The sequence below is a fragment of the Neurospora crassa genome, linkage group II, assembly GCF_000182925.2.
Source record: "Neurospora crassa OR74A linkage group II, whole genome shotgun sequence".
Lineage (NCBI taxonomy): Eukaryota > Fungi > Ascomycota > Sordariomycetes > Sordariales > Sordariaceae > Neurospora > Neurospora crassa.
This window is the reverse complement of record NC_026502.1, coordinates 4275384-4299622: the sequence shown is the minus strand read 5'-3', so window position 1 is coordinate 4299622 and position 24239 is coordinate 4275384. Positions and strand designations below refer to the sequence as shown.

The following is a 24239-nucleotide window of genomic DNA, read 5'->3' as shown; positions in this document are numbered from 1 at the left end:
CATGGTGGGATGCAGCTTAGTGAGTGAGTGACCTGACTCTAGAACTGCACTGGTAATCATCAGCGCCGGTGCTGGCACGACGCAATGAACTCAGTCTGCCTGGCGATAATCTCTCTCGGTCGGCTGGCTGCTTAGGTCCCATTCCAACTTCTAAGACCCAGATGCCATGCCATTTAGCCCTTCTTTGTTCGTCAGTCTGGCGCAACAAAGCCAGAGCTTTTGTGGGTTTCTATAACAGACTTTGGCTTACCTATCATGTATTTTACCAAATTCTAAAGACCTTCTTATCATCTTGAAGGTCTTGGTGGACACTCATTGGAGGTTTCTGTGGCGTCACAACCGTGCCCCTTTCCATTATCCCATATCAATTCAGACGGAGGACAGTTTCCCTCTTGGAAGGCCTGAAAGCTCTCGAATTTCCCTGTTCAACATGCAATAATCGAAGTACCAAACTGATTACATAGACTACCTGTAATAATGTATTCTGTGCTATGCACCGACCTCCTCCGCATGGAATTTGTCGACAGTCTTCTCGGCAAAATCCAAACCCCATCCCTTTGGGTTCACATCGCTGATAATGAGCAACAGAAAATAAAAAAAAGCCAAATCAAATACAGATCATTCTTTTCCATGTCTCCCATTACACAACAACAGTATTCCCACCGCCACTATTATAGGGTGGCGGCGGGGATCTTGCCTCAGCAGAGGTAGCCGTTGCTTTGGGTGGTGCTGGCTGTGTAATTGGGAGGTGATTGGCCCGTTGTTCTTCTTCCCAGATCTCGGTCGCAAGTCCAACGAAGTACACTTCCAGCACGATCCAGAGGATATCGAGAGGCCATAACAATGCGACGAATAGTCCGAGCACACACACAACAGTGATTTGGGTGCGTCGTACTTGCTGGGTAGAGGCTTTGTGGAAGTCTGTGAAGTTGGCATAAATGTCTTCCGATCTGTACCACAATCGGACCACCCCGATGATGGCATAGAGTACGCCGATTATAATTTCGTCCATGATGCTGAAAGTCTTGGGAGACTGTTGCGATTATGTCAGAAAGGAGTTGGAGAGGCGGGGAAGTGGAGAGCAGAATGGTGAGCGAGAGACCTACCTGGAGACTAGACTTACTGAGTGAGCTGGGAGTGGCAGCTGAGCGAGGGCGAGCGTGTTGCGGATACTACTGGCAATGGTAGAATTGTACTGTGTAGAGAAGCTTGCTTTGTGAAAGAAGAATTGAAGGGAGCAATCCAGAAATTCAAGTACCTTAGGTAGCTATGCTTTCATTTTTGAGACCACGTCATCCTTCCTGCACGAGCGAAGCTTACTTCTACAAGCATAGGTAAGCATGGGGCATGTTCGGAGATCCGAGGTTACGGCTGCCGAGTTTGGTGTCCTCCGTCGACCAGGAGAATGGCGTGTTAAGAGGTTCTGTCCTTCCGTTGTTGGGAATTAGGGATTGGCACTTGGTTATTGCCTTGTTAGTACTTTAAGGTTGAGATGAAAGGTGCAGTGGCCCATAATGTTTCTGTCCTGTCTGTACCGCAAAGACTCGGGGCATCCGGATTGAGCTTTCTGGGAAATCACCTCCAGGCATAATTTGGAAGCAAACTAACTGCACGAATATGTGCTTTTTATGTCTGACAAGAAGAGTGGTGGACATTGAAAATCACCGTCTTCCACTTGCATATAAGTTTTGGTGGGCATGAATGTTGCTGTAGTATGCAGTGCTTCTAGATTATGCCTGATTTCCCAGAAAGCCCCATCCGGATGCCCCGAGTCTTTTGCGGGACGACGGAGGAAAGTTCACTTCCGCGTACCATCCACTAATAATCCATCAGTATCCTACGATGTGGGCGAGCCATTTTGCACTCAGGAAGGAGCCATGCGACAACATTGACTCCGTCCTGCTTCTGGCGAAGACTGCCTGGAAAGAGCCAACTGAAGGGAAGTGACCAGATGCTCTGGTTAGAGGCAATCTCTACTACTTCGTCGCGGGCGGGGCTGGCGAGTTGCATTTGGCCAATTCCCCTCCTTCCCTTTGCCTGGGATTAATTTCCTCCGTTGCTTGTATCCTCCAATAACGCCCACTCCCGTCACTTCTGCCTTTCCTTTCAACGCGCTACAAGTGTCTTCGACCATCTCTTAACGAACCACTTTCCATCGCCATAATAAATCGCGAGAACACGGTTATTACTGCACGCGGCGTCACGACCCATCCATACATTGTCTTCGATCATCGACCATACTCAATCACTACCTTGACAGTCCATCAGCTAGTAGCGTTACGTTGGCGCAATGGCAAATCCACACGACAACACGGAGAACCGGTCCAAGGGCGCCGCTGGACAGGAAGCCGGCCAAGAAGAATCCTAGTTGGAGTCTTCTTCTGCTAGATCCATTTCGCAACCAGATCCTCACCTGGGTCTGTCGGAGTCAATCTCATTAGAGCAGCCTAATTTTGATTCAACACGGCAGGCGGCAGAGGTGATATTGCCGCTCTATCCTCCACAGTCTTCTGATGAGGCTGGGCAAGAATGTCGTTATTGTCTCCGAAAGGGTCGAGGAGGCACACTCTACAGCGAGACTGCCTTGATGTAAGTGGAAGTTGCCCAGAGATGGAGCACAAGAACTTCAACAAAGGCGGGCAAAAAAGCGACGAAAACAGATGGGCGTTGAAACGTGAAACCTGGGGCTAATACTCGTCATGCTACAGAGCTCACGAAAGAAAACAACATCCATTTCCTTGCCTTCAAGGCTGCGTAGACCGAGATTTCACTACAGCATCCCATCGCCAGCGGCACTATAACAGTTTGATCCATAGCCCCAAAATTGCAGGGCAATATAAATGTGGTCGATGCGGCTATACTACGGAGCATCGCAATCTCCACATAGAGCATCTCGACAGACAACGGGCGTGCCGGGAGATGGCCCAGCCAGCCATGTACGAGTGCATACACCACGGCCCAACGAGTCTCGATAAAAAAAAACACCTCTCCCATCTCGAGGACGATAGAGCGTCACCTAGATTGTTTGTGTGTGGTCGATGCGGCTATACTACAAAAATCTACCAGGTCCACCTAAAGCATCTCCGCAGACTATACCAGTGCCTGCAAATGAAGGAGCCAAAGATGTACGAGTGCAGAACCCACGGCCCGACGAGCCTGACCATGGAAGAACACATTGCCCATTTAAGGGATTCTTCGTTACACCAATGGGTGCAGTATGATGAATAGATTTGCGTTCGGGACTTGTGTAGCTGGGGTGGTGCTGGATCGTAGTTGCATCGAGTGAGGCCGAGGGCAAGATTGTGATATAATGCAACGGAGACTGAAGGATGAGTTGGTACACTACAGTTTTAGGCTGAGCTGGTCTTTGTCCGAGTGTCTGGTAATTCGGCGGTCTCTATGTTTCAGGGCGAGTCTCGGACCGGAAGCTTGGAGCGGCCTGGAATCAGAACCGATGCGTGTGGGTCACGGCATGGCATGGCCCGGGGTCATTTTCGTGATTTTTTCTTTCTCCATCCAGCTTTTGATGCACAGCTGTTTCTCTTTGATTTCTTCCAGCCCTTTTCTCAGCTGATATGGGACTTGGTTCCTCCACAGCTGGGTTCTGTGGGATGGACTGTAGCGATCATCATCACTTGTGGTTTCTTGGAAGGATTTCCTTGGCTAGATAGACTACCCTAGGGATAGCGTTGGTGTTGATTACTTTTAGATAAGCTCTATTCCCAGGACTTGGTCATGTTTTGCCCGCTTTCATTGTACTGTTCGTCGTGTTCATAACTATACACGTAGTAGACGTAGATGAGGGACACAGGCAACAAGACTCGAGAGTACCACCCTACCCTTGTCTACTCCTTTTTTTCGGTCCATGTCATACTTTCTTTCTCTACCTTGATCTTCTTCTGTCCTAATCACACATGTTTTCATACAAGAAAATGTCCCTCTACTGTCCTTGGTTGTCTTCACTGGCCATGTTTGGTGCGGCTTTATAGACACCCTATCGATAGAATACCATAACAGCCCGTCGGTAGAAGTCGCTGCATCCAAACTTTCCTTGTGCTTTATTCCTTTGAGTTTCCATTGCTTCTTTGGCTGTTTGTGGCTTGTCTGTCGATGGCGTGGTAGTATTATTTTGCCAGTGAGGTGTTTGTGTCTGTGGAGTCTGCAGGGGCGGGTTAGTGAACGGCTTTAGGTTATTGTAAGTGATAGTGCTGTTAATATTCTAGTGTGGCTACGGCAAGGTTATAGGGGTCCGAATGTTAGTGCTGTTAGTGGGAAGGTGAGACGGGGCGGGACGAACTTGTGGATCCGGCTGGTAGGGGAGCCGCTGTTGGCGTGGTTGAAGACGAGCCTTGGCGGATTTGGGACCAGGGAGTCTCCTCACGTCTGTCAACTTGGGCCGTGGCACCTACGATATCACCAGCAGTGACCTGTCCCAAGCCCCGTAAGACCGAGGGAGCCGCGTCCCCACGCCGCAGACTCATATATGAGGGATTGCCGTGTGCGAACAAGAAACAAAGTCGGGGGTTCCCTTATGACTTGATGGATTACCAACCTCCAACGTACCTTATCAACTATAGCGGACTGGGCATTCTGTAGCACTTGACTGAGGCAGGGTCAGGGGCTGGTCTACCAAGTATCGAAGCTACGAATTAAATCATTGCAATGAATGCATTGGCTTTCTTGATGGATTGTCATTCGTCGAGATAATTGGGGTCAACTTGAGGAAAGTGGAGTACAAACCCGGACTATGTGTGGGGGCGAGGGGACGTCCCTGGAAGAGGTCTCGACATTTCCTCTTTCACATGAAGCTTTTCAGCACGTGTGGTGTATAGCGTTTAAACTTGACGATCACAACTCAACCAGGCTATCAAATGAATGGCGTGATAGCCCAACAGTTACACCAAGTACAGCATCTCATGGGCATTGATTCCTCCAAGATTCGTGTGAGATGGCGGCAACTGGCAGGGAACGCCATTGCACATAGTGCTTGCACTTGTACCTCCCCAGCCCTCCTTCCTATTCGGTCTGAGAGTACATCACCAGCCAAAGTCCCCAACATTTTCTGCCGATCCCCCGCCTTTGCATTCTCTCGTTTTCGTCCTCTTCGCTCCTCTGTTCTCTCCTCCAAAGTTCTATTAACTAGGACTTGAACCACGAGACTGATCGCGTCCCTTTTCAATGGACCGGATGGCCCCAGAAGTAGTACCATTTCTCTTTCTTGAATATCTGTTTCGCTGTACCTTACCACTACCTTCCACCCTTCGCGAACAGCTCCAATATGGCGACCTCTCCGGCACCTGAGAAGGTCGAATCCGACGGCCACGAACAACACGAGACCAAATCTGGCGCCGGAAGTGTTCGGGCCGTCAGCAGAACTACTACTCATGATGGTGAAGATATCTTGGGTCTGCAAGACCTCGACCGAGCTCTCAATAGGAAGATGCATTTGGTCAACAACGTGAGGACCGCTATGCTTCCTGTTCATCATCCTCTGTACTCTTGCGCTAACAACCTCGACTCGCGGCAGGCCATTGACGAGATAGGATGGACACCCTACCACACCAAGCTCTTCATCCTCAACGGTTTTGGGTGCGTGAGCCGACTCCATTTCCACAACCCCATGAACTTACCACATTGGCCAGATATGCCGTCGACTCCCTCGTCCTCCTCCTCCAAGGCGTCATCGCCGGTCCAGCTTTCCGCGAGTTTGGAGAACATGGATACAACAACGCCATGACCATTGCTGGCTATGTCGGCATGCTCATCGGAGCTTTGTTCTGGGGCTTGGGTGCTGACATCATTGGCCGCCGGTTCGCCTTCAACGTCTCCCTCCTACTGTGCTCGATCTCCGTCATCATTGCTGGGGCCATGCCGAACTGGCCATCTCTGGGCTTGTGGATCGCGCTTATCGGGTTCGGTGCGGGAGGAAACCTGGTCTTGGATACGACCGTCTTTTTGGAATATCTGCCTGGGAACAAGCAGTGGGTGCTTACTCTGATGGCTGGGTGGTGGGGATTGGGCCAGGCTGTCACTGGATTTGTGGCATGGGGTTTTCTAGGTGAGGGATTCTCCTTCGATCTTGATCTTCTGATGGGAGAAAATGATTGACTAACACGGAATGTCAGTCCCCGAGAAATGGAACTGCCCATCAGTCGATGTCTGCACGAGGCAAAACAACATGGGGTGGAGATATGTCATGTTCACCAGCGGCGCCCTTGTCTTCGTCATGTCCATCCTCCGAGTCACCGTCATTCGCCTAAGAGAGACGCCGAAATATCTTCTTGCTTTGGGTGAAGATGCCCAGGTTGTCGAAACCTTCCAGTTCCTGGCGTCAAAGTACAACCGACACTGCTCTCTGACCGTCGACAAGCTCGATGCATGTGGTGTCGTGTTGGGTACTCACAGCAAGAACCGCTTTTCCTTTGCAGAGACGCTTGTACATCTTCGGGGACTGTTCTCGACGCCCAAGATAGCCCTTTCGACTTCACTGATATGGGTGTCATGGGCCATGATGGGCTTAGCTTACCCTCTGTTCTACGTCTTCCTACCAAGCTATCTCGCCTCTCGCGGAGCGAACCTGAACGTCTCGCCCTTTGAAACCTGGCGCAATTACACTCTCACCAACATCAGTTCCATCTTTGGACCCTTGCTGGCGGGTTGGATGTGTAACATACCTTTCCTCGGACGGCGATACACGATGCTCATCGGCACACTGATGACAGCTGCCTTCTTCTTCGCCTACACATCCGTCCGCAACGGTGCCCAAGATGTCGGCTTCTCTTGCTCTATTGCTTTCTGCCTCAACATCTACTATGGCACCCTGTATGCCTACACACCAGAGGTTCTCCCCAGTGCCCACCGAGCGACGGGAAACGGAGTGGCAGTGGCTTGCAACCGTGTCATGGGAATCCTCTCGGCTGTTATTGCCACTGTGTCGAACACTTCGACTAGTGCGCCCCTCTACATCTGCGGAGCGTTACTTGTGGCGATGGGGGTTCTGAGCGCCTTCTTTCCCTTTGAGCCTTATGGCCGCAGGAGTTCGTGAAATCGAGTCTTGTGGCACTTGTCTCTCCAGCCTACTAAGGGTTCACTACGGCAAGGGGCGGGAGTAGTCTGGAACAAATAGTTATATTCCAATGTTCGCCGTCGCTGTTTTCGTCTTCCTATACCATACATGACCAGTGCACCTCCATGTGACAAAGCTGAGATCCATAAAACAAGAAACAAATCCGCTAACTTCTTCCCTTGACCGTCTTTTCTCCGGACTCGATACCTCAAACCACGGCAATCAGTCAGATACCCCGTCCAACCATTTCGTTCATGAATCAAAAACCCCGATTTGAAATAGAAAGAAACATCCGGGCGCCTGTAGTCACGGAGCCCTGGCTGTGGAAACTATACTACCAACACGCTCAACCTTTTGTGGTAAAGTACACAACTGCACAACTAGAAATCAAAAACACAACGATCACCAAAAAAATCGCAGTGGCACACTTCTTCACGTCCGGCTCCCTGTGGAGCGGGTTGCCCCGCTCAAGATCAAGCATGTAGTCCACAGTTCTGATGCTTGTGAAGCTTCTTCTTCTTCTTCTTCCGCCCCATATATTGCGGTTATTGCTCTTTCTTCTACCCGTTGTTGGTGTTGCTGGTGTAGTTACATTGCTATAAAGTGCAACGCGACGAGCCACACCACAGACAGGGGATGGTGCACGCGGTGTAGTAGTAGTAGTTTCTGCACTGCGGTTGTTGTCGTCGCTGGTTGTTGTTGTTGTAGCGCCGCCGCCGAAGAGCGCCGCCGCCTTGGGATGGCTTGGAGCCATTTGTGTACCTCTACCATGGTAGGCTGACGGCGAAGAAGAAGAAAAACATGGATACCGTGAGGAGGTGTGACTAAAGGTGTGACTATCAAAAGTCGCAGGTAGGCCTGTCTCGATAAACCTGTCGCGGGCGTGGAAGATGTATGGCGGCGGCTGCCGCGGCCTGTCTTGTGCTGGTCTGTCGATGTCAAGGCCGTCGATGTCCGTGCCGGCTGTACCTTCACCCCAAGGGGAAAAGGTGTTGGGAAGGGATGATCTGGCGCCGACGTAGCCGAGGCGGGCGCGAGCGCGAGCTTGGGCGGTGGGAGGGGGGGTGTAGGCTGGTGGTGGTGGTCGCGGGCAACCTGAAGATGAAGACGGTGGTGGTGTATCGGGCGGATTAGGGAGAGCAGTGGGCTCTGATGAGCGTGCAAGCTCGGTTGTGTGGCGAGAGGGGTTGTTGTTGTTGTTATTGTTGTTGTTCTTATTGTTGAGAGTGGAAGAACTGCTGTCATGGACGTCCTGGTGCATGGCGTTGGCCCATGGGTTGGTTTCTCGGCTGTCTTGTTCCATCCTGGTCAACTCTTGGTATCTCTCCATCCTGCGGAGTTCTTGTCCTAGCGTCTTGAGGTCTTTGCCTGTCATGTTGCTGTCTCGTTCAGGTACGTTGATGAGAAGGAGACAGACGGCAAGTTGTTGATGTGAGGACAATTTCTGGGATGATGGAGCTGTTGGTTGATGATGGTACGAATTCTTTCTATGGCGGATTTTTGTATCGCCTCGGTGATCTTGGAGGATGTTTTCTCTGATGGTCAAAAACGAAAAGAGGGGAAATGAAAAGAAAGGGAAAAGAGGAGAGACGCTGAGGTGGCCGTTATGTACTTTTCAACTGGGAAAAAGCCAACTACCTACTTTGCTTCGTGTCCTGTGCTTCTGGTGCAGCATTATTTCCAAGTTCTGAAGGCATTCGTTGACGATTTCTTGACCACCTTGCATTTGAGTTGATTAGGAAGTCTTGGTTTCGACGACAGCTGCCTGCGTGATACATTGTCTGGATTTTCAGTTTGAAGCCATGGAGCTCCGGACTTGCATGGCTACAGGTACCTAACATACCTAGGTACCTACCTTCAGCCATGTGAGAAGCATATCGGACATCGCTTTTCAGCATCGTCATCACCCGTTTTACAATCGCCAGACACCCATTTCTGGGAAATTAAAGGTGTGAACTTGCTCGCCTTAGCTTCGCTGTCTTCATTAACTCTGTCAACACATTCATCATCATCATGGGAAATCGGGGTTTCGACTCGACTTTAACATAACATGACGGGCGTTCCATCCAAGACATCCGCGGGCATTCAGAGCAGACAGAACGCGTTCAATTACTGCCGCGCATCGCGCTTGGATATTTAAATAGAATCAAGGAGAGGCAGTTTTCATTGCAGCGCCTGCAGAGGCTTTTTCACGTCATAGCAGGTCCCAGTTTTTGAGTGCATACACCTGGTTCTCATGCTGCATGAACGGCTCAATAGGAAAAACGGCGTCCGGACAGTGCTGGGTTTCTATAAAGTCATAGGGCACAACTGAATTATGATTTGGAAACTTTGTAAGTTGGACGAGGCACTGGGGGATTCCAAGGTGAAAACTTACACCAGGGGCATCTTGGTAAATGACACTCGGATCTAGAAAAACGAAAAGAAAAAAAAAATTAAAGAAAAATATTAAAGAACAAAAAAAGAAAGAAAGAAAGAAAGAAAGAAAGAAAAACATTGACAAGAAATGGGAAAAAGAAGACTACAAAATACGAGTGCAGATGCTCTGAAGGGCCCAGACCCTTCCTTTATTTGTCACGTTGTGCATCGTGCATCGTGCATTGTGCGGGACATGGAAGAGCCCACCCCCATCCAAGACAAAATAATAATAATAATAGAAAAGAATAAAAAAAAACATGCAGAAAGAAGAAGCAGCAGGACAGGTATTGATACACAAATCCCATGTTATCAGTAGCAGGTATAAGAAATAATACAATGTGTCCAGTTTCATGACCAGTCACTAAAGGTAATCCCGATTCACGACTTCCACCCGAAAACATCCAGTAAAAGAAAGAAAGAAAAATCCGGGCGCAGTACCCGACCACCACCAGTATCCCTTGTGCATCCGCCAATAGGTAGCCCCGTCCCGTTGAATGCCCGGGTGGCCAGCCCAGCCAGCCAGTCGGGACCTACACTAGGACCTAGACCAGGACCTAGACCAGGGACACAATCGGATTCACACGGCTTTTCTAGCTAAGATACCTACACTACGTAGGTACCTGGGTGGGTAGCTGGTCGGCTGGGTCGGCTAGGAAGGGAAGGGAACCTAACGAAGGGAAGCAAACCGATTGGGTGGTACCTACCTCTACCGATTAGTTCTAGAAGCCGACTGGATAGCAACATGGGGCCCGGACGTTTCGGGGTAAGCTACCTATTGTAGGTAAGTAAGTACTGTAGAGGTAGCTAGACCAAGCCTGTTACGGGTGTAAGTGGTCGGTTAGTTAACGTATGGGCATTGGCTTCTTCCAGCCCTTCCTTGAGAAATCGAACTTTGCCTGCTTGAACTTCCGTCGTACAGCGGGGAATCGCAGGCAGGCATCAAGACGGGAGTCACCGTGCTGCATTGGAGTTGAGATCGGCTTTCCATGTTGAGTTGAGGAACAATAAATCTTTAAATGCCATCATCCGCTCCGAAACACCCATTTACCTTCCACGGTCTTGTTACTTGCTTGTTTTTCCGGTGTTAGAACCAGCTCCGTCCAAGAGAAACATCATGTCATGAGCTGCTGTACTCATGTCTCTGCGATAGCCACCATTTCTGTCGCGGTGAGCCAGAACTTGTGTAAAGCCATCAAATTTCGGCCACCAAAAACGAGCCTCCAGCAAGGTATCCCAAGCCTCAACAACTTCACGATTTTGCACCACAGTCCAAGATTTGTATGAATGCATGTATGTATGTGTATAGGTATATATACAAACGACGTCCACACAAAACGCCCTTGATCTAAGAGACCATAGAGAGACAAAGCCAATCATAGCCCCCCGTCCGATCCCATATACAAAACAAGTATGACAATATAAAAAAACAGAAATGCGACCTATCGCTCAACATAGGCCAGGTATCCTGATCCACTCCTCTCTTCGATCTCTCTCTCTCTCTCTTCCCCTTCCAATAAAGATATATACGTGAACCGGAAAGAATGAACACCTAACCAATGCATTTCCCCCATACCACGTTTGTTTGTTTAGACAGTTCTCTTTGTTTTATTCAAAGATCAACTGTTGATCCTCTCTGGTTTTCTCATTATCTCTTCCCCACCGAGATATACACTCTCTGACTCTAGCCAAGCATTTAGAACTTGACCTTGGCCATGGAGCCCTCCTCGACAAGAGCCTTGTGCATGTCGAAAGAGTTGAAGAGAAGGTGGGGCTCGTGGCCCATACCCTTGCGAAGGCACTCGAACTCGGCCTTCTCAAAGTAGGCCTTGAGGATGGGCTTGTAGACGTCGTGGGCGCACTTGTCAATGATGACGCGGGCACGCTCGCGGGGGCTGAGGCCGCGGACATCGGCGAGACCGTTCTCGGTAACGATGACGTCGAGATCGTGCTCGGTCTGGTCGACGTGGGTGCACATGGGGACAATGCACGAAACACCGTGGGCGTCGGTCTTGGAGGGACGGGTGGAGGGGGTGTGCATGATGGAGTACTTGGAGTTGCGGAGGAAATCGGCGGAACCACCGAGACCGTTGAGCATGCGGGAGCCCATGACGTTGGTGGAGTTGGCGTGGGCGTAGATGTCGACTTCGACGGGGGTGTTCATGCCGATAACACCGAGACGGCGGATGATCTCGGGAGCGTTGGAGACGGACTGAGAGCGGAGGAGGAGCTTGTCATAGTAGTTGTCCCAGTTCTTGTAGAAGCGCTCGAAGCCGGTGGGCGAGAAGCGGATCGAGGTGGCGGTAGCAAAGTCAAGCTTGCCGGAGTCGAAGAGGTCGAGGAAGGTATCCTGGATAACCTCAGTCCAGACGTTGAGGTTCTTGAAGTTGGAGGTCTCGAGACCACCAATGACGGCGTTGGCGATGTTGCCGATACCGGACTGCAGAGGGAGAAGGTTCTTGGGCAGACGGCCGTGGGCGACCTCGTGCTCGAAGAACTCAATCAGGTGGCCGGCAATGGCCGTAGCCGTTTCGTCGGCGGGGGAGTTGGGGAGGGTCTGATCGGGGGTGGTGCACTCGATGATACCGACAACCTTCTCGGGGTCGACGGGGACCGAAGTAGTACCGATGCGGTCCCTGCACTGCTGGATGAGGTAGGGCTTGCGGTTGGGAGGGAGGTCGGAGAAGGTGATGTCGTGGAGACCGTCGAAGCTGGGGATGGCCGTGTTGACCTCAATGATGACCTTGTCGGCCATCTGGATGAGCTCGGGGGTGGCACCGACCGAGGCACCGAGGACGATGGAACCGTCCTCCTTGATCTCGGTAGCTTCAACGCAAACGACATCGAGGTTCTTGTTCTGGCGGTCCTTGGTGTAGTAGCCCTGTTGATTGAGCGATAGGGGTTAGCAAACTGTTTGCGATGCGCCAGCGAGATTCGCGACCACTTACGTAGACAAGGTCAACGGGGAACATGGACAAGTGCTTGTCGAAGAAGTTGATGCGGCCCTCGTTGATGCCCTTGGCAATGTTCTTGCCGACCTGGTGAGGAGCGCGACGGGCGATCATGTCGAGAGCAGCCCAGCGGTTCTCGGTCTCGGCGCCGGCGGAGGCACCGACGAAGAGGCTGTACTTGAGCTGGCCCTGGAGGCCGTTCTTCTCGACGTGGTCAGCGAGCATAGTAGGGACCTTCCTGTAGCACATGGGTTAGCAACTTCCTTGGTTTGGCATGCGCTATATTTCCTCCAGCGACATGGGCGACTTACTTGGGGTAGCCGACGCCGGTGAAACCGGACCAGCCGATGTATGCGCCATTGGGGAAGTGCTGGAGCATGTCCTCGGGGTTGCAGAGCTTCTTGAGCATGGAAGGGCGCTTGACGCGGGCCCTGAGGGCCGCCGAGGCAATGGGCGACGCCATGGTTGGTGATGTGGTGTGATTAGTAGAGAGTGTAGAGTGGAGAGGGAGAGAGGGAAGAAGGGAAGATGAGGAAGATGAGGATTCCTTGACGACACAGAAATAAAAGGATCGCGAAGGAAGTCAAGGAGGAGGAGCAGGAGGAGCTGGAGGAGAGAAGAAGAAGAAGAAGAAAAGAAGTGGAAAAAGATGCCGCAAGAAGTCGAAAAAAGGGACGGAAGCGGAACAACAGAAAAAACAAATCCAGGCCAGTCACAACGCGGGAATGATGACGGTAATTACAACAGGTCCGGGATGGGCCTTTGCCAGATTGCGGAGAGGGAGGATCCGGAGAGGTCTATTTTGTAGCGAAGAACATTCATTGCCCCTGACGGGAGGATGGAATACATCATCGCCAGTCCATCTCCTGACCGCCCGGGATTGGCGGCTCCTTCGTTGCAATTCGATGCTGAGCTGGAGACCTTCTTTAGCATGGCGGGGTAGATTTGCGGATTGAGCTGGCGGCGACGTCGGGCGGTGTTCGGGGCCCCACGACAGCGAACAAAGTGGAATGTGGGCGCCGTTCTGCGGCAGGCAGGTCCAGATCCCCGTTACCTCATTGGCCAATCTTCCAAAGAGTGGTCTGTGCTCTTCCATTTGTCCCGTCTTTCGTCTCCATTTTTTTCACCTTGCGGCCAGAACATCATTGTCGTTCCACCCGCCAACATCCCCAGACAATTCCCCCCGCCAAAACAGCGAATAACGGTGGCTGCCCAGCTCCTGACGGGTTGTAGACAGACAATCAATGCGACGGTAAAACGCGATGTCTTCACCGAGATAGCCGGTCCAAGTTCGGTGTTGGGTGGGGGGCCCGGCTGATGTCCAGAGGCTCCGCTGGCCCGGACCAAACACAGTTCTCGCTCGGCAATCACGGAGCTCCCCTGTCAATCAGACACGACCTGACTCGCGGGCACAACCGCGACCCTCTCCCACGCCCCCCCCCCCCCCCCCGTTCATTCAATGTTGGGGGACGACTTCCATCAGCCCGACCGCCGTCTGAACACGAGGTGGTCTTGTTTTGCTGGCACTGCTTTGGTGGCCGTTCAGGTTCTCCCAAACATCCATACCTATCCCCAGCCATCCCGTCACCTTCCCCCATATTCAAAACATGTTGACAGCTTGTCATCTCGTGGGTTCCCACGCCTTCCATACATACCTCGTCCACCTCGTCCACCTCATCCATGTGTGTCCATCCACTCCCGCACGCCGACTAGGACGAGCCATGAATCGCAGAGTCGGCGCCAGTGTATATATTTATACTCTTACGAAGCGGAGGATCTGCGTTGCTTTATACCGACACCGTTCCCCCTTGTGAGGGTTTGACAAGCAGCCGGCATGAATGCGGATTTGTCGGCCCAAGTCGACTCACATGGACAGAAGGCCGGGATGACCCTTTTCATTTCCTGTGGCGGTTCGGTGCCCCCCTTGTGCCTGGTCGGAAACGGTCAGAATTCAACCGGGAAGCACGGAAGGTCGTCGCCGTAGCAGCCCTGTTTCATCTGCCGGCCTCCATCGGCCCAGTTGCACACATGACCGTCGGAGGCCGGAGATTGTGGATCCACGCAGTTGCCACCCCCCGCCCCGAGACAACCCCGTCCCCGCTCTCGTTGCCCTTCCGCTCTCCTTCCGTTCTGCACCAAAACCGAATTTCCCATCTGACCCACCAAGAGCCGCCTCCGGCCGGCATCATGGCCACTTGTCCGGGTTCGCTAGTGATATCTGATCGTAATGATGGCGGTCGGTAGTCGTCGGCGTTCGGGATTGGTGTCACTTGAGATTCGCATCTTCAGAACTCTATGTTGCCGTCAGGACCGGAAGGTTGGCTTCCTCGGCATGCTCTATCCATCACTCATCTGTCGCTGTCATCTTGGCGCACCGTCGAAAAGCTGGAGTTGTCCCAGGAACACAATATCTTTTGGAGATGTGTGGGCGAAACTTGGGTCGTCGGCCTCCCTTTTATACTCAGATCACCCCTTTCAGTTTCTTTGTCATGCCCAATCAGCAATTCTGGTTCGTCCAATCAAGCTCCCCATGTCCTCCTGGCAGAAGTCTGCCTGCAGGGCGCTGTCTGTCAGCATAATCACAGACATGGATGCCTGACATCCACTGAGACGCATAGCCTGAATGTCATGGAGGGTCGGCTGCTCATGTTGACACTTCTCTTGCAGTGGTTACATTGAGAAGGCCTCGCTGGGGGGGTGTTTCCAAAGGTTCATTTCTTAATCCCTATCAGTGCTTGTCGTGGTTGGATGGCCAGCCTGTCTTCCTTGCGTTGATCCTCGGCTCTGTCCGGCCTCGAATCAGAGCTCCTCGACGACAGACCCCGTCACCATCTGATGCACCCCATGATACTTTACCAGAACGCACACCGGATCAGAGAAACGGCAAAGCGAAACCTTGAAGGAGTCTGCAGGCTTCATTTTCGTGGCAGGCTCGTCTTTGACAATCGCCGCGTACTCTCAGGTCCAGCTGGGATTTGATCAAGGTGACTCGCCGACAAAAACGCTTGTCGCTATTCCTCAACATTCCTGTGATGATTATTCCGTGGTGTAACATGACGGCAATTGTCGTGAGGGGTGAAGACTCAGTCAACACCGCCTTGCTGGGAGGCAGCTTGCCGCCAACTCGACTCAGTGGTTCGAGCATCACGGCAGACACCAGCTCGACAAAAATCAGCTGTCTCCATCGTCGAGTTTAGTTAAAGTTCCTTCAATGAAATTGAGATTCGGCGTTGCACCCGTCCGATACCCGACGAATGTGGGAGCAAACACTTTGGCATGCTGTAACACGTGTCAGTTTCCGCGCGTCTAACCAAGAAGCCTAAACCTAGACGGCGATAGTGTTTGCTTGGGGACCAATCGCACTATTACCACCTTGCTTCTGACTCTTACTCTATGCGGTGGAAGGAAACCACAGACCAGTCCGTGTAAATTCTTGTGTGATTTGAGTCGGGTCTCTGTGATCCGACAAGGCTATTGCGACGACGACGACGACGACGACTGTTGAAAAGTTGACCATGTGAGAATGGTATTCCTGTCGTCATGGAAACGATCCCATGATACACAACCAGAACCTGAATTTAGCGCTCGGATTGGTTCCACCCGAATGCCGTGTTGGATCTGGAACCTCCCAAGAAAAAGGTCTGGGCATTTTCGGCCACACTGACAACACCGATGGGATGGATTGGGAGTGTCCGGGAACAGCAGGCTGTCTTCTACTTAATGTAGGAGAAACGTTACATGCAGACACCCAATATATGCAACAACCGAGCTCCAAATATCACAATCAGTCCCTCAATTCGGCAACTAGAGTATCACACTCGCACGCTCACATTTACACCTGGGCGCACTTTCGTGGGGGAGTGAGATTGTGTCCCTTTTCAGTCTGGCGCTGGCAACCTCGTCTTTCTCCGCACTTTCAGCCACTGGGCTGCAGCCCCCCGGAGATTGGCAAGATGCAGGCAGGGAGCGGAGCGGGGGGAAGAGAGATGCGAGTGAGTGGAGGCTGGGGAAAGTGGAGATACGGCAGACACTCTGACGAATCAGCTCTCTGTTCCCCCAGACTTGGTCACGTGCTAGTTTCTTTCCTCACTTCGGTGCGATCCTACCCTGATTTTGAGCTTTTGCACAGGCGTCCATCCGCTGAAACCTTGAGATCGCAGAATCGCAGAAAATGATGCAAACCGTAGTTTGCCCAGAAATACGGTTTGGCGCCAGCGTCAGGCGGACACGATATACGATACAGATACGAAGTTATGGGCTATCTCATTCGGGCCGGTGGCCTATTTTTTTTTCTTTTGCTTATCTCGCATTCGTCTTGATTGGCTTGACCCTCTTTTCCGCCCCTCCTTTACGATTTCCACGATGCCCAAAGAGGATGACGGAATGATCATTGCCAAGCGGCGGCTGCCCGTGGCTGGAACTTCTCTTTTTTTCTGCGGCACAGTTCGTTGGGCGGTGCAACTCTGCCCGTTGAGGTGGAGGTAGGTGTTTGCACCTCCAAATTGGTAGCCTTTGCCGTCTAATCCAATGAGCTCCACTAACAGCTATCTGACCGCTGTACTTATCGACCATCATCTCGCGTTCCACTTTTTCCCACTTAGACTACACCTCCGCACTTGCCCAAACCGGGTCTTTTTCTAACTGAACTGCGACAAGCCCCTCGATCTTCAACATTGTCTCTCTAATTGACTCCACGTGTGTTCAGTTTTTCTTGTCTTTTGATTTCCTTGTTTCCCAATTTCTTACCCTCTTATTCCTCGGGCTGTGCTCTTGTTAAGAGCCGTCATCTATGACTGTCTGTTTCAACAGCATCCCGCCCAAGGCCATCTTGTTTGCATCCATGAATCGCGTTCCTTCTGTCTCAAACTGCGCCGTGGCTTTGATCAGTCTGATCATTACACTCACTCAGTCTCTGCATTCCTCCCTAGTTTCGGTATATTCGTGTAACAGCAGGGAAAGCTGGAGGGACATGGGATTCGGTGCTTTCGTTCAACAAATCGGCCATTAGTTCAACCAATGTCAGCCCTTACGGAGTTAGTCACGAATTACGTTGGCCGAGCGTTGCATTGGAGGTGGACTAGGTATCTCTAGTTCTAGCTTGCGGGATGGCACTGGCAAGGTGTCTTGTCTTCTGCGTCCTGTCCTGTCACCCTGTCTGGGCTACAGGTACCCTGCTTGCAGCATGCAGTGCGTACAAAGGGATGTTGCAGAGCTTCGTCTGATTTACACTACATAGATATTTTCTATTTTTGACTGGCCCGTCTCACCGTGACGAGGGAACGAGGTTACCTTCCTTGCTTCTTGGTATCTGGGAAGGGTCGCGTATCGTCATTTGTCTCAACGTTACCACTACCCTTCTTTTTGGACATCCAATACATCGAGCCAATCCTTCGGGCTGTACTACTGTACCGTACTACTGTACTTACCGTACCCTATCTAGTCGCGTGCTCATTGCAACCAAGTGAAAGCAGCAGCTTTATCGCCTTATCTGCGTGTCAGATATTGGAACGCGGGAAGCAGAATTGATATCAAACGGGACTACCTAACTGCATGGTGGCCCATTGATGAAATGGCACACATGATGCGCTTCTATCACCTACCTTATCATCATTTGTCTTTGGCTTTGCCGCTGTTTGCTTCGGCTTCCATTCTTGTTTCTCAAGAGGAACATATTAGCCGTGCGAACCCGTCATGGCAGGCGACTACGACTTACACTAGCACCGCGGCCATTCCTTAGTACAGTTTACACAGTTCCAGATTCCCTACCCCGTACCACCTCCTCGGTCCTCGACCAGTCCAGCCCAGTCTCACACTAGTTCCCCACGCGCAACGCCGTCGAGGCTTGGCGCTTGACTTGTTTTCTTCATCAGGTCCCCTCCCCCAATTCTTGACTTCCAATTTAATTCACTTCCCTCCCCCCCTTCTTCATTACTCTCGCGAACTGTTCACCCATCGACCCAGCAGTTCTCAAAAACAACAACCACAACGACAACAACAAGAACCATGGCCGACGAAAAGCATTCGGCCGTTGCGCCGGCCGTCGATGCGACTCACAACGAAGCTAGCGAAGTCCCCAGCAAACCTGGCTCCCACCAAGATATCACCATTCCTCCGCCTCGTCCACCCGGCTGGATGTACAAGGGCTTCAAGGTCTTCGGCCATGAGCTCTGGTACGCCTCGCCTCTGTTCCAACTCCTCTTGGTCGCCGTGGTTTGCTTCATGTGTCCCGGCATGTTCAACGCTCTCAGCGGTCTCGGCGGCGGTGGACAGGTCGACCACACAGCCCAGGACGACGCCAATACTGCGCTTTACTCAACCTTCGCCGTCGTCGCCTTCTTCTCCGGCTCCATCGCTAACAAGCTCGGTGTGCGCTTGACACTCTCCTTTGGCGGCCTGGGATACGTCATCTACATCGCTTCCTTCTTCAGCTACAACCACAATCAAAACCACGGCTTCGTTGTCTTCGCCGGCGCTTTTCTGGGTGTCTGCGCCGGTCTCCTCTGGACCGCTCAGGGCACCATCATGATGTCGTACCCGACCGAGGACATGAAGGGCCGCTACATCTCGTGGTTCTGGATCATCTTCAACCTCGGCGCCGTCATCGGCTCCCTGATCCCTCTCGGTCAAAACATTAACAAAGTCGCCGGCCCCGTAACCGACGGCACCTACGTCGGCTTCCTCGTCCTCACCCTGATCGGCGCCTTTCTGGCTCTCATGATCTGCGACGTCGACAAAGTCGTGCGCGAGGACGGCTCCAGAGTGATCATGATGAAGAACCCCTCGTGGATTACCGAGTTCAAGGGCCTCTTTGAAACCATCACCTCGGAGCCCTGGGTCGTCCTCTTGTTCCCCATGTTCTTCGCCTCCAACACCTTTTATACCTACCAGTCCAACGACATGAACGGCTCCCAGTTCAACACGCGCACCAAGGCGCTCAACAACACGCTTTACTGGCTCGCGCAAATCTTTGGCGCTATCATTGTCGGCTACGCTTTGGACTTTGCGGGCGCGAGAAGGTCGATTCGCGCAAAGGGCAGTTTCGTCATGCTGATTGTGCTGACCATGGCTATCTGGGGCGGCGGGTACGCGTGGCAGAAGGATCAGCCCACACGCGAGGAGACGGCCGAGGAAGGATTCGTGACGGTCGATTGGACGGACGGTGCGAAGAAGTATGTCGGGCCCATGTTTTTGTACATGTTTTATGGGTTTTTCGATGCCGCGTGGCAGACTTGCATTTACTGGTGAGTTACACTCCCCTTTTTTCCTGGACGGGTTGGCGGTATACAACAACAACAAAAAAAAAGTGGCCAAAAGACTAACAGACTTTCGTTACAACAGGTACATGGGCGCTCTCTCCAACTCCGGCCGCAAGGCCGCCAACCTCGCCGGTTTCTACAAGGGTCTTCAGAGCGCTGGCGCCGCTGTGTTTTGGCGGTTGGACGGGTTGAAGAAGCCCTTTGATCACATTTTTGGTGCTACTGTACGTTTGTTTACATCTCCCCATCCATCCATCCATCCATCCTCTTATCCTCTTTTTTGTTTACAAACACTGACTGGATTGGTTTCTGTCTGTCACAGTGGGGTCTCCTAGGCGGTGCCCTCCTCATTGCCGCGCCTGTCATCTGGATGAAGATCCAGGATACCGTTGCCCTCGAAGAAGATCTCAGGTTCAGCGACGAGACGGCCGCGGATGTGGTCACGGGAGCGGAAGGTGCGGTGGCGGCCGGTCAGGCGGCGCAACCGGAGACGGTGGCGGTGGGTGCACATGGTGGTGGTAGCGAGACGGCCAAGGCGGTCGTCTAAGCTTTTTTTTCTTTCTTTTTTTTTTTGTCTTCTCCGAAGTTCTGATTGACGAACTTTTTGTTGATGTGCGGATAACGGAACGCACCGGAATATGGGATTTGTTTTGAGTAAGTAATGTGGGAAATGATATTTTACGACTGGAGGAAAGCTTAATCTATCGGCGGATAGGTGGCTGGGTGCATGGGTGTGGATAATTTGGTTGAAACTTGCCGGCTTGCAAAGGAGAAGAGTTGTTTACCTACCTATAGATTTTACGATACCACGATACGCGGATGGACGGTTGGACGGACGGACGGACGGACTAATGATATAATTGCGCTGTACATACTTTTTTAGAATAATGTAGTCATGACTCGACTGTAATATTTCTGCTTTGTTGACCAAGAAATGCTAGTTTGCGACCGTTTTGACCGTGCGATTCCCCTTTGCTTTTTCCTTTTTTTTTTTGTTCAGAAAAAGAACAGTCATCAGTCATGATAGCGCTTACAATTTGAACATGAAGCCATCACCATGTCTTGGCACTTCTTGGCACTCTCCAATCGTGTGTGGACATGGTCCCTGGTCCAAGGCAAGGTCACCCTGTCGAGTGGTAACAGCTTACATTAAATAACCAACGCTGTGCCTTTCTTTTACCAAATGGAACCGTTATCTGTTATTGTATGAAGTGTGTGCTGATCACGGGTCACGAAGCAATGAGCAGCTCCGAGGTGACCCATGTACCTCTGCCGGGGGAGAAAGGTTGAACAACAGTATATAACCTTGTGAAATCCACCACTAGTGCAGATGAGCAGTAGATGACAAATCTCTACCAAAGAGCAGCTTTTAGATTGGTAGGTAGGAAAACTCTAGTTTTCTGGAAGCTGTAAGTATTACGCCAAACATTCATTCTTTTTTTTTTGTTTTTTTCCCTGGTAAAGGCGTAGAGGTGTCGGACTTGAAGCAGGCAGCGATGCCGTGGGGGGGGGAAGTCGCCCCCCACTATTACGTTTTAGTATTCGGGTATGTACACTACATATATGGCGGCGGACTGGCATCCAATCCCCCGTCTCTTCTTCCACCAGACTAATCCAAACCTAGTACAATCTTCCCCATTGGTTGCCGCTCTCGATTAATTCAGGTCAGGTTACATGCGCCCACGGGTCCCAATGAAAATGAAAGGTAGACTAAGGCACCAATGCATTGTCCGCTCCCCTCTGGTTATCGCAACGGCTTGGTTGTTGACAGCCCTACCTACCCGCGCCACCCCCCTCCAAGTTATGTGCCAGGCCGCCGCTGGTACATTACCTCGCCTGACATGGTGAAGCAGAACAATCGCTGCCTCTCGCACAACACGAGCATCCTCGAGTGCCTCATCTCGGCCGTTCCCTCAAGCTATTATGTCTCAACAACTTCACAATACGAAGGGTCAGGAAGACGATAAGGGCCAAGAGCAGTCTCGCTCTGCACCTCTGCAACGAGTCCCCGCCACTTTCGCTAAACTCGCTACCCGTATACGCGTCCCCAGGTTTCTAGCCGGGTCCGCCCATACACAGTTGTCCGCCGGCGTGGGTACCACTACCACTAGCTTACCCGCGCGCGTCCAAAGGCAGAAGCAGGTGAGCTTACTTGTGTTCTTCCCTATGGCATTTCGAAAAAACGCCAACACCTATCAAGGAACTATATCACAGGATCCCTTTGTTACGTGGCCAGATTCGCTTGCTTCAACTGTTGCCGCATGAAAACGACGACGGCGCAATACACTGTCGGCTCTTCTGCGCCGTATTGGACTCAAGAGGCACTCGCCCGTACGAGGCCTTATCCTACGTGTGGGGCTCTGGGGGCAAGCCTCGTTCCATTTTCATAGACGGATGCGACTTGGCCGTCGGGGAAAACCTGTACGCGGCGCTGTTGCATCTTCGAGACCCGTCCATTGAACGAACGATATGGATAGATGCCATTTGCATCAACCAAGAAGACCCCGAGGAAAAAGGACACCAAGTTCAATACATGGCCAAGATCTACGCCAAAGCAACTCGCGTCGTTGTTTGGCTTGGAGAGGAGGCAGCCGATAGCGGCCAAGCGCTCGAAAACTTACGCATCGCAGCCGACGTGGAGCTGCCTAAAAGACCATCATACATGTACGATAAAGTGGGAATCCTTCCACTGCTTCAACGATCGTGGTTTCAGCGCATCTGGGTAAGGGAACCAATGTCAAAAAATAACGACTAGAGTAAGGATACTGACAGATTGATGCAGGTGCTTCAAGAAGTTGGCGCGGCTCGCCATATCCTGATCAAGTGTGGTTCTGCTGAGCTTGACGGTTTTGCTTTCTGTTCAGGCCTGAATGCATTGGACCTCCTCGGTGGTCTCCGCGCAGACGTGCGGGCTCGAATCCTTTCGGCAACCTATCTCATCAGGGGCGCAATCTTCCGGCCCAGATACGCAACCACCTCTGAGACGGACAATTTTTCTCTTGATATACGCCCTTTGGGTGAACTGATCGACATGTACCGCAGCCGCCAAGCTACGGAACGTCACGACAAAGTATATGCCTTACTTGGCATGTGCTCTGATAATCCAACAGCAGCAGGATTGTCGGCCGACTACACGATTTCGTGGGTACAACTCCTCAACAAAGTCATCCACTTCTCTCTATCCGAACTGGTCTCTGTAGGCCTCTGGGACAACCAGGAGATTGCCTTTATTGAGGGCAAGGGCTGCGTCCTTGGTCAAGTGTCCTCGGTCCAGAAAAATGCTACTTGGGAAGACAGACAAGATGTGGTCATCACCTGGAGGAAGGTCTTCGATGTACCGGTCTCTCGCTGGTCCCTCCTGACCACCGCAAAATCCATCCAAAAAAACGATACAGTCTACCTTCTTCAGGGAGCATCAAGACCCACGATCCTCAGGCCGTGCAACTATCACTGGGTGGTGATAAAGATTGCAGTTTACCTAGAAGACGATTCACAAGCTGCGACTGGCGAAGTCAAGTGGTCAGAACTTTTACAATCAGTAAAGGTCTTTCCTCACGACTTTCGACTTAGTTGGGATTGGGATATGGATCCAGACACGCAGCCCGAAGATAACGACCATGACTACTTTGCACGCTATCCCGTAGCAGGACATTCAAAGGCAGAGTTGAGAGGTTGTTTAGATGCGGCGTCTAAGATACGAACTGTCAGATTGGCGCTAGAAGAGGGGGAACAGATCGAAGCTGCATACAAGCATATTCAGGAAGAAGTCGCGTTTCTTGATCGGGCATTGAAGAGCATGAACACCCTAAATAAGGATTGGCTAGACCCCGAGGATTGGGAGAATGAAGATGCAAAGAAGTTGGAAGCAAGAATATATCAAGCGATTGAGGAGAGAGGCCAATGGAGGCTTTTAAAGCACGCGACAATATTCCATCATGACATGGTTGCAAAATTCCTTACCGACCCCGACCATGTCAACTTGAATGGGCAAGAGGAGCTACAGAACGCACTGTGGGCTGCCACGGCATATGGCTATATAGCGAACGCTGAGAAGCTTCTTAATACTGGCAAGGTTGATGCGCACTATCTATACGACAAAAAGACAGCGGTGCATGTGGCGGCAGAAAGTGGGCACGAGGCACTTGTTGATCTGTTTCTCAACACTTACAAGGTTGATCCAAATATTCCGGATGGGCATGGACAGACAGCGCTGCATTGTGCGGCAAGGTATAGGCATACCGAGGCGGCTGTCAAGGTGCTCCTTGATAATAGCAAGGTTGACCTAACTATTCGGGATGATCAGGGGAAGACAGCGTTAGATCGTGCGAGAGGCAGGAATCATGTTGCAGTTGTTAAGCTAATCAGCCTTGCACTTAAAGAGGCAGGCTTGGAGTATGACTCCAGCTCGAGCTCGGATTAGGCACGCTATTACAATCTTTCCACTTGCAAGAATAGATCTTGGTTTACTCCCTAATCTTCCTTACTTACTCCCTATTGCTTCCCATGGTATCGAGAGTCTCTTTGATCGTCGCACATCTGAACAGCACCGCT

The 24239-nt window shown here is 51.5% G+C and overlaps 7 protein-coding genes across 7 annotated transcripts; 4 read left to right on the top strand and 3 right to left on the bottom strand.

The window, feature by feature from the left end:
- Positions 1–394: 394 nt before the first annotated feature.
- On the bottom strand, positions 395–1160 carry NCU16600 (hypothetical protein). Its single transcript, XM_011395416.1, has 2 exons — positions 1107–1160; positions 395–1033 (listed from the first exon to the last, which is right to left on the bottom strand). The coding sequence occupies exon 2, from the start codon at positions 1010–1012 to the stop codon at positions 641–643; it is 372 nt and encodes a 123-aa protein (XP_011393718.1). The 5' UTR covers positions 1013–1033; positions 1107–1160; the 3' UTR covers positions 395–640.
- A 1005-nt stretch (positions 1161–2165) lies between these two features.
- On the top strand, positions 2166–3747 carry NCU09766 (hypothetical protein). The gene is made up of 2 exons (XM_953257.2): positions 2166–2589; positions 2709–3747. Exon 2 carries the CDS (start codon positions 2920–2922, stop codon positions 3226–3228), a length of 309 nt encoding a protein of 102 aa, XP_958350.2. The 5' UTR covers positions 2166–2589; positions 2709–2919; the 3' UTR covers positions 3229–3747.
- Positions 3748–5125: 1378 nt separating this feature from the next.
- On the top strand, positions 5126–7468 carry NCU09767 (membrane transporter). Its single transcript, XM_953258.2, has 3 exons — positions 5126–5458; positions 5528–6058; positions 6126–7468. The coding sequence occupies exons 2-3, from the start codon at positions 5545–5547 to the stop codon at positions 7043–7045; spliced, it is 1434 nt and encodes a 477-aa protein (XP_958351.2). The 5' UTR covers positions 5126–5458; positions 5528–5544; the 3' UTR covers positions 7046–7468.
- A 158-nt stretch (positions 7469–7626) lies between these two features.
- NCU09768 (hypothetical protein) lies at positions 7627–8441 on the bottom strand (the record flags this gene model as incomplete). Its single annotated transcript, XM_953259.1, has 2 exons — positions 7627–7645; positions 7939–8441. The coding sequence occupies 2 exons, from the start codon at positions 8439–8441 to the stop codon at positions 7627–7629; spliced, it is 522 nt and encodes a 173-aa protein (XP_958352.1).
- A 2298-nt stretch (positions 8442–10739) lies between these two features.
- On the bottom strand, positions 10740–13448 carry acu-8 (acetate utilization-8). The gene is made up of 3 exons (XM_953261.3): positions 12744–13448; positions 12430–12670; positions 10740–12362 (listed from the first exon to the last, which is right to left on the bottom strand). The coding sequence occupies exons 1-3, from the start codon at positions 12893–12895 to the stop codon at positions 11178–11180; spliced, it is 1578 nt and encodes a 525-aa protein (XP_958354.1). The 5' UTR covers positions 12896–13448; the 3' UTR covers positions 10740–11177.
- A 4865-nt stretch (positions 13449–18313) lies between these two features.
- NCU09771 (DUF895 domain membrane protein) lies at positions 18314–20606 on the top strand. Its single transcript, XM_953262.3, has 3 exons — positions 18314–19673; positions 19771–19912; positions 20011–20606. Exons 1-3 carry the CDS (start codon positions 18436–18438, stop codon positions 20233–20235), a joined length of 1605 nt encoding a protein of 534 aa, XP_958355.1. The 5' UTR covers positions 18314–18435; the 3' UTR covers positions 20236–20606.
- Positions 20607–21419: 813 nt separating this feature from the next.
- On the top strand, positions 21420–24157 carry NCU09772 (hypothetical protein). The gene is made up of 3 exons (XM_953263.2): positions 21420–21830; positions 21889–22410; positions 22471–24157. The coding sequence occupies exons 1-3, from the start codon at positions 21612–21614 to the stop codon at positions 24106–24108; spliced, it is 2379 nt and encodes a 792-aa protein (XP_958356.1). The 5' UTR covers positions 21420–21611; the 3' UTR covers positions 24109–24157.
- Positions 24158–24239: the final 82 nt, after the last annotated feature.

What these genes read in the sequence shown, in the direction of transcription:
- NCU09772 (XM_953263.2), top strand. Translation starts at nt 21,612, where the DNA reads ATGTCTCAACAACTTCACAATACGAAGGGTCAGGAAGACGATAAGGGC. An exon ending in GCGTCCAAAGGCAGAAGCAG is followed by an intron (nt 21,831 to 21,888) that starts GTGAGCTTACTT and finishes ACACCTATCAAG; the next exon opens with GAACTATATCACAGGATCCC. An exon ending in CGTGGTTTCAGCGCATCTGG is followed by an intron (nt 22,411 to 22,470) that starts GTAAGGGAACCA and finishes AGATTGATGCAG; the next exon opens with GTGCTTCAAGAAGTTGGCGC.
- acu-8 (XM_953261.3), bottom strand. Translation starts at nt 12,895, where the DNA reads ATGGCGTCGCCCATTGCCTCGGCGGCCCTCAGGGCCCGCGTCAAGCGC. An exon ending in ACCGGCGTCGGCTACCCCAA is followed by an intron (nt 12,671 to 12,743) that starts GTAAGTCGCCCA and finishes CATGTGCTACAG; the next exon opens with GAAGGTCCCTACTATGCTCG. An exon ending in TCCCCGTTGACCTTGTCTAC is followed by an intron (nt 12,363 to 12,429) that starts GTAAGTGGTCGC and finishes CTCAATCAACAG; the next exon opens with GGCTACTACACCAAGGACCG.
- NCU09771 (XM_953262.3), top strand. Translation starts at nt 18,436, where the DNA reads ATGGCCGACGAAAAGCATTCGGCCGTTGCGCCGGCCGTCGATGCGACT. An exon ending in TGGCAGACTTGCATTTACTG is followed by an intron (nt 19,674 to 19,770) that starts GTGAGTTACACT and finishes TCGTTACAACAG; the next exon opens with GTACATGGGCGCTCTCTCCA. An exon ending in ATCACATTTTTGGTGCTACT is followed by an intron (nt 19,913 to 20,010) that starts GTACGTTTGTTT and finishes TGTCTGTCACAG; the next exon opens with TGGGGTCTCCTAGGCGGTGC.
- NCU09767 (XM_953258.2), top strand. Translation starts at nt 5,545, where the DNA reads ATGGACACCCTACCACACCAAGCTCTTCATCCTCAACGGTTTTGGGTG. An exon ending in TGTGGCATGGGGTTTTCTAG is followed by an intron (nt 6,059 to 6,125) that starts GTGAGGGATTCT and finishes ACGGAATGTCAG; the next exon opens with TCCCCGAGAAATGGAACTGC.
- NCU16600 (XM_011395416.1), bottom strand. Translation starts at nt 1,012, where the DNA reads ATGGACGAAATTATAATCGGCGTACTCTATGCCATCATCGGGGTGGTC.
- NCU09766 (XM_953257.2), top strand. Translation starts at nt 2,920, where the DNA reads ATGGCCCAGCCAGCCATGTACGAGTGCATACACCACGGCCCAACGAGT.